The sequence below is a fragment of the Stigmatopora nigra genome, chromosome 13 (assembly GCF_051989575.1).
Source record: "Stigmatopora nigra isolate UIUO_SnigA chromosome 13, RoL_Snig_1.1, whole genome shotgun sequence".
In the NCBI taxonomy this organism is placed as follows: domain Eukaryota; kingdom Metazoa; phylum Chordata; class Actinopteri; order Syngnathiformes; family Syngnathidae; genus Stigmatopora; species Stigmatopora nigra.
The window spans coordinates 4889695-4903241 of record NC_135520.1 but is presented as its reverse complement, the minus strand read 5'-3'; the positions used below and the strand labels follow the sequence as shown (position 1 = coordinate 4903241).

General features: G+C 38.8%; 1 protein-coding gene across 9 annotated transcripts in view; it reads right to left on the bottom strand.

Moving 5' to 3' along the window:
* esrrb (estrogen-related receptor beta) overlaps window positions 1-13547 on the bottom strand; it is an 85380-nt gene that overhangs the window by 18650 nt on the left and 53183 nt on the right. For 7 of the 9 annotated variants that reach the window (XM_077730774.1, XM_077730773.1, XM_077730771.1 and 4 more), the window contains 2 exons: window positions 7024-7433; window positions 2006-2131 (listed from right to left, as the gene is read on the bottom strand). In XM_077730774.1, coding sequence (XP_077586900.1) covers window positions 2006-2131; window positions 7024-7420 — 523 coding nt within the window. In that variant the 5' untranslated portion in view covers window positions 7421-7433. The remainder of the gene's footprint in view (window positions 1-2005; window positions 2132-7023; window positions 7434-13547) is intronic. The other 2 variants (XM_077730768.1, XM_077730770.1) reach the window with 1 other exon arrangement.

The following is a 13547-nucleotide window of genomic DNA, read 5'->3' as shown; positions in this document are numbered from 1 at the left end:
TTTGCTCACGTTGTATTGAAGCTTTTTTTTCTTTTGTTTTAAAGTAAAAAGAAGACTATTTGTCAAAAAAATGTTTTTCATTTCAGAATAGAGATTTAGGTAAAAAATAACCAAGTTTTAGAATTATGGGCCTAATAAAAACTGAAAGTAGTATTTAGTACTTAAAGAAAGTGGAAATACCTTACACAATCAATATTTTATTACATTTGAGAAATTAAATCTTATTGAGATCTTGAACATTTGAGGTGTATATCTTTTGGTAAATGTTAAACGGTAAAGGATAGTTGCATAGTGGCTTTCCCCCTTTGAGGCACTCAAAGCGCTTGTTGCAAATCATGTTTACTCTCATGTTTCTGTCAGGCATTACATAAATTAGTGACTTGGAAAGCTTAGATTTTCTTATTTGACAAAATAAAAAGAACAATTTATCTGATATGTAAACGCATCAGAGTAAATCTACAACCCACCTCTCTGTGCGGCATAGTATGATCTATACTACCTTTCATCAGTGCCATTAATTTTTGTTTGTTTTTGTGTTTCTTCTTTAGACAGTCATGCTGCACCTTTGTTAGAGCAGTAAAGTTATAATTAGGTGATTTTCCATTGGCACACAATGTGACCTTTCAGCTGTAATGAAAGTAAGTGGCAACCACAGTCACATGAGTGGTAGCCATTTCCACACGCAGGCCTCAACATGGCGTTGAGCTGACGGCTTCACAAAGCTTACAGTGGCCACTGATCACGTGTCCACTATTTCCAATTCATTCAGGTGACACTTTTAAGGAGCCTTCCAACAAGAAAGTCTTGCATAACTTCAACGATGCGGCAGGTTCTTGCTAATGAAGGGAATGATGTAATTCTAAGATTGTGCTGAATGGACAGAAGTTTGCATTAGAACCCCAGGCTTAGCCAAAGTCTGCATATTTGAGTTTTACACTCTTTTTACTCTGGCCTGACACTGGTCATTCATCTACAGCCACGACTACATATTTTTGTAGTCTTGTACTCCCCAAGATGATATATTGGCATACATTTTTCATCAGATAGTAATGCGATTACTCTGTCTTTCTGGCACTATGGCTTTATCTGACTGTATGCAGTCCAGGGGATTCAGTTTCGGCGGAAAGATCCATATAGGTTACGACTCTGGCTTCAGGTGGCGGCTGGATATATATGCATCTATAAATCCCTCTCTTCGGTGAATAATGGGAGGAATAATGTCAGAATATATACAGTGCAAGTTTGCCATAGAACGTTAAAGTCGGCAATTTTATGCAGAATTCTATTCGTTAGCGCCTCAATTCGGCAGAGTATTTAAGATACTAAATATCCATTAGGAATAATTTTACTTTAACAGTATTTACACATTAGTATTTTAGACAAGTAAAAAGTAATTTGACAAGTAACATCCTGATATTTTAAGAATTTCAAGCTAAAATAGAATGCCATACTGGTAATATAATCATTTCTAAGCATTAAAAAGACAAGCACAGAAAAAGAAGGACAAACACTAATGTACTGGAGTATGGGAGAGCAGCTTTGTGTGTCTCTGACAGAATGTTACAATTAGGAGTCTCACAGGGATCCCAGAGGTTAGGGAGAGGGAAAACCCAGCAGGACCATTCCATCCAAAACATGTTTAATTGTCTGGGAATTCTCAGGTGGATTCACAGGAAGAGACCAGAGATGTTCAGAAAACATTTAAAGGATCAATATGCCAGGGAGTGCTGACAATGTGCTCACTAAGCACAGCATTTAACAGATGAAATACGATTGCATTTCTATAAGTCAGATGCTGGAATTCAGCATATTTTTCTCTTCTCTTCCCTAGCTACAGTGACCATTATTTACTGATGTGTAGGTTGACTGGGAGAGAAAAAAAAACTAAGCTCATTCATGAGCCTTTGCGTGTTAAGGTCGACAATAGTTTTTTTATACTCAAATAATAGATGATATTTTTAATACTGTACTTATGGGTGCAAGAGAAAGTAAAAAATGCTCTTACTCTTCTTACCTTCTTTCAGCATCCCCACTTTGAGGCATTTCATGAAGCGACAAGCCTGACATGATTTGCGTCTCCGTTTTGTGATTTCACATTCATTTGTGGCAGGACAGCTGTATTCAATGTTGCCTAAGAAAAGGAACACAAAAGATTAATCAAACAACTGAAAATGGATTCGAAATCAAAAGGAATGGTTATTTGAACAATGTCATACAATTGTCTACATTTTCTGATAAAATATGCAGTCTATTAAAACAATGCAAACTTGGATCAGCAACAACAATAAACCCATCCAAAAATAAACAATGCTTCCTGTTCTAAAACCTAATGGAGTATGAATGAATATTATGAAATAGTAAAGGACCAGACTAGAGTAAGATAAGACTACACTTGGAGCAATTCTGCTCCAAAGCTAAATTGGCCTGGTTAATTCTGTGAATGGCCCTGCAGGCTCCACGGCACAGGCCATGTCCTCTTGTGCTCAGAGGGCCTTGCCAATGCTTCACTAGCAGGCGAGAGAATCAAACATGCTGCCCCTAACCGCTTTACATAATACTTCTTTTAGAGCCAAACCTGTTCTTACCACAATTGCCACTGTTGACTATTTGCATCAGCTTTATGAATTATTCAATTTCAGCACGATTCCATAATGGTGCTATGAAAAAGAGTTGCATATCTTTATAATAATAGAAAAAAGAAGGAAAAAGAAAAAAAAACTGCTGTGCTCAGTGCTGGCATTGACAGCAGGACATCATTTGACTCGGAATCCCTATATTTTCCTGAATTCAAGAGTTATCAATAAAGGGGTTCAGTGTAGTAGAGAAGGAATTTGAATTATACTCATTTGAATTGGAACTGCAAAGCTTTTAACATTGGTCACACTAAACTTTTCCTCGGGGTTGCAGGGGAGCTGGAGCATATCCTACTTAACAACGACCAGGAGACAGATTACACCCTGAACTGGTTGCCACCCAATCACATGGCACATGTAGGCAAGCAACCATTCATATCCACACTCATGCCAGGGTAGTCAATAAGTCTATCATGTCATCATTTGCATGTTTTCCCTGGGCCTGTGTGGGTTTCCTCCGGGTACTCCCACAATTCAAAAACATGCACGATAGGCTGATTGGTCACTCAAGGTATGGGTGTGAGTTTCCATGGTTGTCAGTCTCCTTGTGCCCTTCAGCACCCCCCACCGACCCTGATGAGGATAAAGCGATTCAGAAAATGAGATGAATATTCTATTGGTATTGCTCCACACACCCTTTGACAACTTATGCAATTATGTTAACATTATTAGACAGATCATGTCGGGGGTCCCAAGATGTTGTGAATAATTAGAAATTCCTTCTTATATCTGATTTGGAAATCATTATGCTAATTCCAACCATCTCCTTAGGGTTGGGGTAAATAAAGGTGTGAAGAAACTGGCTGATGGGCTTTGATTGTGTTTCCCCACTCTGTTTTCTCTGTTGTCATAGGAGAACCAGACCATCACTATCCCTTTTGTCTTCACACATGCCAGGAGGAGGCAATCAGTGCTGGAACTAATTCATTTTTCTTATTTAATTTCTATCATAATCGGATAATTTGCTATTTGCAATAATGCATACCCTTCATGACTGGACCACAATAAGCTGCAAATGTTTTTGTTTCAGATTCTTTGTTATATTAGTCTTGAGAATGACAAGATGGAAAAAATGCAATTAAAAGGACTGCTAAAAAATTGGGAGCATTAATTCGATGATTTTGTTTATTTGGTAGCACATGTCTCGAAGTCAAAGAGGCAATAAAAGTGATTATATTGATCTTCTACAGTCTCAACTTTTTGCATTTGAAAAGAGAAAAACATAATGTCAACTAAGGCCAACTAATTAAAGTGGCTGAACATAAATATGTACTAATGCTGTTGAATTAGTCCATATTTTTTTCCTTTTTAATCATTACGCAAGTTCATTTCCTTTTTTTTTTTTTGTACTGAAAGAACGTTATGTCGACTGATATTCCCGCAGCATTCAGCCTTACTTTTAAATTTTGGTGGCCATTTTTCGAGGCCAGTTGTGAAAACTATTAGCAAAACTGAGGTGACATTTCAATGATGTTCCACTGCATTGCTCATTTCCTCCCAGGTCCCCAAAACATGCACGGAATGCTGGTTGAACACTCTAAATTGCCTCTACAGCAATGGCAGCATCATAGCAGAAAAAAAATCTACCCCTCAACCCTCGTGAGGATAAATGGCTCCGGAACTGAATGAATCAATGTTTAATTAAGTGATTGGCTTTCAGACAAATGAGTCATATCCCTATTTCGAGAAGAAATTCAGTTTTTGTTTGTGCTTCAAGTAACACACATGACATGGCATATTTGAACTTCACCTTTCAAAATGTAGCATTCTGGCCATTCTTTGCCCAAAGCTCATGCACATTTATTTGTTTTTAAATAGGTTATGGGTTGGTTACAAAAAGCATTTTAGAGTGAAGGGAGAAGAAAAAAAGATTTTTTTTCCTTCTCTTGATAAGTATCTCTCAATCTGTTTTATGGCTTTTCAGGACCCGTGCCAGGACACAGAGGGGAAAGTCAGGTCTTGTAAGTAAATTACACTAAAATGGCAGGTATTTCTCATCAAAATCTAAACTGACTTTTACAGGCCTGCTGTCAAGGTCTATGAGTTCATATAAAAGAGGGTCACTGAGTTCAATTACTTTTCAACCAGTTTCACACTTAGAATGAAAATGGGAAGAAAACATGGTTCAAAAAGGTGAACGATGATTTTAATTGGTTAGGCACGTGAGGTTTAGGATGTATGTGTGTTTAGGAGGATCCAGACAAAAGCAGGATTTCTGATATTGCTCTGGATTCAGGTTAACATAAAGTTGGCCCTGAATTTAACTGTATCAAACAATGAGTTCATAGGGATTAATTATATGAAATAAATGGTAATAAAGGGTAGACCTTGAATAGGTGAATGAGGCAAAGTTGGAAGTACAAGTGTATAAAAATAGAAATAAAATGATTAAACAGATGAGAACAAATGCAATAAATAAATAAATAAAACATCATCATTAATTCATAAGTTTTTAGTTTAGGTTAAACTGAGATGTAATAAAATGCAATCACCAACTAGCAGTTTGATGCAATAGCTGTACACAATGAAAAACTATATATAAAGGGTAAATTTTTCTGACTGCCAGTTAAAATGATTTGAAAAAAAAAAATTTGGTTTGTGAGTGTAGGTCTACATGCACAGGGATGACAAAACAAATATTGTATTTAGCCAATATACTCTGAAAATACAGTAGTAGTAGGGAATTAAAAATAACTGTTAGAATGGCATTTAACATGAACCTATTTGCTCCAAGTGCTATAGAATAACGTAATAAATAGCTGAAAAGGACATGGTCTTTGTTTTCTTATTAGCTCACGCCGTCACACACTCCAACCTTAACTGCCTAGTTATCCCTTTTAATTAATCAGTTCTCATCAACCTCACTCACGTGCTATTTCAAATATGGTAAATCCTCTCAATTTAGTCTTTCCGTGTTCTCCACCTGTACTGCTATTATGGTCTTGGTGTGCTTTCACCTCCCCTAAAAAGTGGCCATTTCTCTGCCTGGGACCCCTGTCTGATTATTATGCCATTAACCCTCCCTTCTTCTTATGTGAAAGAGGAGCAGAGTCCCTCTTCAATCTAAAGAAGTCCAGGGTTTTCTTCCCCTCCTTTCCCTGAAATTACCCGGCGACGCGTGCCTGAGTTTCTAATTGGCATGCCCGTCCCTGGAGACGCCCCCTCCCTTCTTCCTAATGAAAAGCCTCGGCCTTAATTACACTTTCCAAACGCTGATTGTTATTGACAAAACTCCTGTGGCTCGGACAAACGACGGCAGATTAGCTCCATTACAGGCAGCCCTCCAAGAAGGGAAAGAGAGGGATTTCAAATCGACAATGCAAAGTGGGGGGAGTCTGAGTGGGTGGTGTGTGTGTGTATGTGTGTGTGTGTGTGCTGGGGTGGAATGGGGGGGATTAGGAGCTTTCAATTTCTTTCTTCATGTACCTTCCTCTTAATTGTTTAGGCCCAGGCTTCTCTTAAGACATCTCCTTCTTCTTTGACTCTTTTCTGTTCCATTGTGTTACTTTAAGTGAGAGGACAAAAGGCTGGCTATGTTACTTAGGGGAAAAAATGCTCATCTTTTGTCAATATACACAGGATTGCAGATGGCGGCAATGGTAAACATGTGGATTTGGCCTAATGCTTGTGTTTGCCTGGAAAAGGTACATAGACTGTCTAAAGCTGATAGTGATGCCAGGTCCAAAATCAACACCTCCCATCAAGACAGGCAGCGTCATCATAACGCACGATTTTCGTTGTGGGGGAACTTTTGCTGGGAGCGAGAGGTCGCACATGGCGCGTTCATTTCAAAGTTATCAACCCTCTTGAACTTAGACTAAGTTATTTCATCCTATTTAGTTGTCTAGTGCATATACTGAAGTTTGACATAGGCATTCATATTTAAGTATATATACTGTGTATACATTAAATTTATTTGTGTCACAAATAGAGTCAGAATATTAACACCTAAATCACAACTTTAATGACCTAATAATATCTGCCCAGGTCTCAGTCTAGTCTTATAATTTTAAGTTGTTAAGGGAGGCAATGACTCTAAACATGTAATGATGATGCCTTACTTACAGGACGAAAAAGCAGATATCATATATTTAAAATGTAAAGTTAATGGGCTTTTTAAAGTAAATATATCACTTTGGTCTTTGTAATCCATTAAAAACGTTAAGTGTTTTTTTTTTTAAACAAGTATGCCAATGTTCTAAATCGATATATGATATCTTATTGGTTTTATATAGCTCTATAGATTGAATCTTTTAGATTTCATTTGTATCAGTCTTGTAGTATCAGGAGTGTTTTCGAGATGTGCTTCTTGTGTGTGGAACAAAGGGACAAAATCATTTCAATTCAGTATGTTCAAGATTTAGCTGAGGAAAGATGAAGAAGAAAATACCTTGTATTGTCCTTTTAAAAAAGGCTTTGCAGGCCTCGCAAGATGCCACGCCATAGTGATACCCCGAAGCTATATCTCCACAGACCAGGCAGAGCCTCTTGGGGAGGGAGTTCAACATGTATTCACACTTTATGGATGAGTCCTCCATGATGGTGCTGGAGCAGTCATCATAGCGTTTGCGACAGGTGGCGGCAGCGAGCCCGCCGGGGGTGAACATGGGTGGAGAGTCCATGCCGTTGGAGTGGCTGTTCATTGTGCTGACATAGCCACCGCTAGCATCAGAATTGCCGCTGGGACTATGATGGCTGACCGTGTCGATGACTGAGGATGGACTGGATGGCTCTGTTTTAATGTAGGACCCACAGCTGGAGGGAAGGTGCCGGTCATCAGCAGCCATTCTATTCAGCAGCCTGTAAGAAGGTGGTAAGAAATGACAGGGGAGAAAAGAGAGAGAGATAAAATGTTAGATGTTTTCTTTCTTTATGAAGTAGAAATATAGTAAAAAAAAAAGAACAATACAAAAATAATGATTGTGATAATGATGAGAATGTTACCTACATGCATACTCTATAATAGGGGTTCCCAGCCCACATGCCATTATGGGCCAACTAAACAAAATGTATTGACCATCAGAGTCTGAAGAAAATATTTATCTTGGCACTCAACTATGTGACTCTGTCAGAATGCCCCTCTGATTCGCATGATGTCAGGAAAATAAAGTAAGTTTGGGAAAAGGAAACTTTTGAGACGAAGAAAGCCATTAAGAGACAATATCGGCAACCCTACTACAAACTGTATTGCAGGTTATCCCGCACACATTTCTCAATATAACATGCTGCCACTATAGGCTTGCAAATGAAGCAATTAAGCCATCAAATCTCCTTTGACACAAGGAGCTCACACTACAGTATATGGCTCAAGCACCTAACATTAAAAGACAGTAATGTGCTGTTTTTTTTAAAGATATATTTTTAAAAAGATCTTTGGAAGGGTCCAGCTCAATGAAGAGATAATCAGGGGCTCTTGAACACTACAACATTCCACGTAGTTTTACTTGAGTTATAAATTATTATTTGCGTCTCTCATAAATCTTTATGATAAACAATATATGAGCTTATTGTTCAAAAAAAGGTGGAGAATCTCTGCTTCATATGCCATTAAACAAACTACAACCATGATTTACAGTTACAATACAATGTTTATGTGTACACACGAATGGGAACAATGTTTCTTTTTTAGCCCTACCAACTTGCATTGAGGGAGTAACTGTAAATTAAAAACTATTTCCAAACAGCAAAAGCAAGACCGGACCTTGAATTGTCTCCTTGAATTTGCAGTGAACCGAAAGGAAACACGACAACATATTGGCTTTTCCCGTTCTGTAATAACTGTATTTTGGAGTACAAATGGTGAATGGTGTAGGCTGTCCAAGATAAAGCGCAGAATTTGGATTGGGATAGGAGAAAGTGATATAAAAAATTCTTTGCACACCACAACCATTGGCCTCAGGTGACCTTTAGCAGTGGACTGAAAAAGATGCCACAACTTTGCTTCTTTTTTTTATGGGTAAATAGATTAAATTGGCTAGGTGTGCTGGGTAAGGAGGATGATTGGGTGTAACTTGAAGATTTAGGAAGATTTAGTGACTGTTTAAGGTGATGGGAGGTTCATACGCTTGAATACAGATATCCCCCTTTGCATTAGGTACTGCAGTGAGGGTGAAAGTTCACTTGCAATTTTGTTGCAGTAACAAAATTGAGCATGGCGTGGTTTATGCTAATTTGGCATGCATCGGCTGCACAATAACAGCACCATTGGTCAATTCTGGGCTTTAGCACATTATTCTTATCAGTATATTGCAAAGGAATAATATTGTTTACATATTGGGAATTTTCAAACAGCTTTAACACTGCTGCACTTAAAGACTTGGAAGTCAGCTGTCAGTCTTTGAACTCTTTTCGCTGACGAGAGGAAACCAGAGGCCTCCGCTATGTCTCCATTCAGTTGGCCAAACTGTCTCTTGCTCTCTGAGGATGATTTAATTGTGAAGGTGGGTGACAGAGGGTTTCAGGCTCAAGGGTCAACGGGTCAACCTTATTTTCTCAACCTGGCTTCCTCAGCCCGTGGAGATGGGGGTCAGTGTGTCAAATTAAATCTGATTCCCAGGTTTCTCTCCGTGCCTTCATGTATATTCATCGGAGCTCTAGGTCCCTAACACTTCTAGAAATTTCAAAATAAAAAAAAAAGGTTAGCCGCTAAAATAAATAATAAAACTGTTCCTGCTAAAAAAAAAAAAACACTGACCTTGATGGGACATAGCTGCCAGCATTCACTGATCATTTTTCCTTCTAAATGTATCGTCCTAACTAAGTTAAAAAAATATACATATTCCCATTTTTTTTTACGTTAATATAAAATACAAGAAAATACTCATTTTTAAGAAGGATGGCATTGTTATTCAGATTTACTGATTAGAAAAAAATCCATTTGTTCTCTTAAACGTCCTTGCAGACAGAAATTGAAAGGTGAATCAATTTCATGCCTTTCTAAAATAGAACTTGCCGCTCTTGATAATGAATGCAGATTGCATTTGCGTATATTAATGCGTAGCTCTCTGTTCATCTGCTTTATGTTCTCTGTTTCAGATGGATATGTGCACCTGTGCGATAGGGCACCTGCACTTGGCTTATTAAAGGCTATATATTAAAACGCAGGCGCACAAGATGGCTCCATTTAGCTTTTATTTCACAAATTCAGAGTAAGCCTAACCCGGGTTCAAAGGCCATTTTCAGGGTGACACTTAGCATAATTGCATAAGTGTCTTAACTGTTTCGCCTCCAGCTCAATGCGGTCATTTATTATAAATGTGCTGGCTCGAATACCCTTAACTCATTCTACTATGACACATTACACCACTGCTATGCGTATGTTTTTAACAAGTCTGCATATATTGATTAATGATACTGAGGGAATACTAACCACTTGAACCTGTGGAATTAATCAAACAGTCTGAAAAAAAATCCATAAATATTCCTGATGACAAATGGAACAAAACTGATTTAATTGCATCAATATTGCACCACGAATTACGAACACTAAATATTTTGTCAGTCACAATAGGCGGGATTATTCTTTCAAAATGTAGGAATAGGCGACAATTAGCAGGTGCACTCACAATACTGCAGATATTTTCATGCGTAAAAATCTATCATTCACTTTCACTTCCTTCCTCAAGGTAAGTACAAGCATTTCATATTCTATTGCCTGACAGGCCAAAGGATCTCAGCGCTCTTTTTAGACACAGTAATGCCTCCTTTCTCATTTTTCTCACACCAATCAAAATGCTTCTCATATATTCCCAGTTTCTCTACACCAGAAAAGAACAATCAAGAACACGTGTCCCTCATCCTCTTGACTCTTCCTTCCCCTGCAAGCGAAACCTTGACAAGACCATGTTGAGAACAGCTGTTTGTAACTGAGCCAATTTGTAACTCTTTCTGTGAAGAACTTTCTCACTTCAGAGAGGATAGGGCCATTCTCCATTGTAGCCCATGACTCATGTATAAAACATGCAAAGCAATTCTATAGGCTCGGCTCATAACACAAGTGGCAATCTTCCGATCTTTTATACCAGCAAGAACACCTGATTCCAAAAGACACATTTCAACCATATACTAACCTCATCACAAGGCGTCACATATTTGCCACCTCAAATTGAGTGAGGATGGGCAGAAAAGGTGGGGGATGACATCTGCAGGCAGGGTGACGTTGATATCAGATGCCCCAGTAGGGGGAGATCTGTCTACGTGGCCCCAGGCAATGTGGTTTGATAAGCCACTGGACCTGGAGTCATGTGCAGGTAGGAAAAACTCAATTAGCTCCTGACAGACCTCCTCTGAGCATAGCTCAACCTCTGCGGCAGAGTCAGAACCTCCTGGCAGTCGCCACTGTGTGTGACCTCTTCTCGAAGGGCTACTACCAACCCTTTACCGGTTCAACACACAGCCAGGGACTCAGTGGAAAAGTGATGCCTGAAGAAGTGTGAGGGAGAACCTTACAGCTATTAAAAGACACATTAAGTTTACAGGGTGTGTTCACAGTAGGGTAAACAGACAAGAAAAAGGATCATGGATCCGGAAGGAGTTTGAACAACCCTTGGGGTTATGATATAGCATCAGTTTACACATAAGATATCCTCTTTATCGGGCTGGTCCAACGTTAATAACCATTACGGGAATTTGGGGTTCCCAGGGTTTGAATGGCCGATTGTGCTAAATCTGTGCTCTCCGGCCAAAATATGAAAGATGGAAATACCAGTGAGACAGACTTCAATTGGTCAAGATGAGGTCAATAATTCAGCAATTCTTTGTCTTGTTCCCTCATAAATTGGGTGAGCAGAGTTACCTTGCAAGATATGGGATGAGTTTACTTCCAACAGCAAAAGTTTGCAAAACTTTGCCATTAAAAAAAAAGAGATAAAAATCTGAGAAAGCACAAAAGAGAAAGCAAATCATACAAATGACTATTGTGCATATGCTAAGACAATGCTATCTGTGGCCTCTACAATTAAGTCTCTCAGTCTCTAGCACAAGATTATATTTAGCCACACCACACCAGCGCCGCTATCATCTTTATAAAGCAATGAGCTCACTCCACTATGACAACATGAGCCCCACGCTCCAGCGGCACCATATGATAGCCCAGACCAAGAAGTACTGTAGATCACATCTATTGATCCCAGCCTCCCTCCACCTCCTGCTCCTTCCTGTTGTGGAGATGCTGCTGGCATATAGGTTGTGCATTCCGACTGACGTAAACCGTCTGGGCCGCACAGGGCAGATCTAGTTCGTATAAGTGGCTGAGTTCAGGATGTTGATGGGAGCAAATGGCTTCTGATCAAGATATTGTGTGAGTATGGGGAGGGGGAAGGGGGTGACTGACTAAACTTTAGATTATATAGAGCAAAGAAGTACAATCATCTTCAGAACCCAGTGGGGGGACTTCCCTGCAGAATTGAACAGCTCATCATGCCGAATGGAAAAAAGTAGCTCATGATAAGTCTAGCCCTCTCGGTACAGTACATTTGGGATTAATTGTCTAATTGTGTCTTTTAATTTGAAAAGATTAGTTCCCATTACATCTGTTCTGTGACATTGTCTTGGTATAATTTAACAACATGAATTTACAATGGAACCATGAAAAATAAAAAGTCATTATAATTTTGCTTTTTGACTACTGATGCTGTGTTCCAAATAAAAATAGTTGTGTATTTTAGAGTTTGTCATAATGTCGGGTCACTCACACCCGTAGTTATATATGTGATTAGTAGGCTCTAATCATATGCACATGTCATACTTTCAGCAAGTTAATACATTCAAGTAGTTTTTCTAAATGGCCTATTTTTCCATCCAAAAGTGATACGGGAAGACAAAATTTCAATTAATCACTCAGATCCGTCAAAGTGACATTATACGATTAGTTTATTGAAATACTGACACGGTATGTATTACATTCAATATCTGTTTATAGCGCTATTGTGATAGAAAAAGAATAGGTTTATCAGCGATGCATGGGGTATTGTTGGTTGTGTTTGTGTTAGTGCAAACAGAAATATTATTGTAAAGGGTTAAGGCTATTTAAGTCCAGCGTAGCTTACAGGTTTAGAAACAGTGAGTGTGCGTACAGGAGGACAGAGGCATAGCACCATGCATGAAATTGCTTCATTAATCTTCCTCTGATAGGCTGTTCTTGTTTGGGGGGGTGGGCAACTCTACTTGCTTGAAACAAAGAGCCTATCATACCTCCACCATAAACAATAATTCCAGTCAGAACAGAAGATGAAAATAATCAAACAAAAACATGCAAACAAAATGACTAAATGATCATCATTACAATGATGACTTTTTTTAACATACATACTATTTTTTATAGGTCGGTCAATGTAACTGTCAGAACTGTCTAAAAATTAAAATCAGCATCAACTAAGACTGCAAAATCAAATAAATGTAAATTAATTGATGCTATGATGATGTTTGCGGCTGTGGCACACATCGTCATAGCAATGGCCTCTAGCTTTTTACAAGCTCATCTCCACCAGCTGCCACATATTTCCCATAAATAGTGTCGGTAATAAAAAGGCGGGTGGGCCTTACTGATTTATATGGTAGGGTCCGCCACCACACCATTCAGAAATAATTAAACTTTGGGGATATTTCATGAATTAATGTGTCTCCTTCAGGGGGCAATCTAAACATACATTTCAATGTGCTACTGGTATCTGCGGACACTCAGCAAGTGTGTGTCATGCTGTGTGTGTGAGCGGAGGGGGGGTGCTTTCTGCCTCCAAGGGGCAGGTTCAACAACCAGCCACTCAATGTAACTATTTGATTGCACTAAGCACTATCGCAGTGTTATCCTGAGGTGGTGTTTGAACAAGAGCATATATTTTTTAACCAATATCCAGATGAGCCTGAAATTGCAGACAGGCATGAGTCATTTAATGTAATATAACTATACTGCTTTAT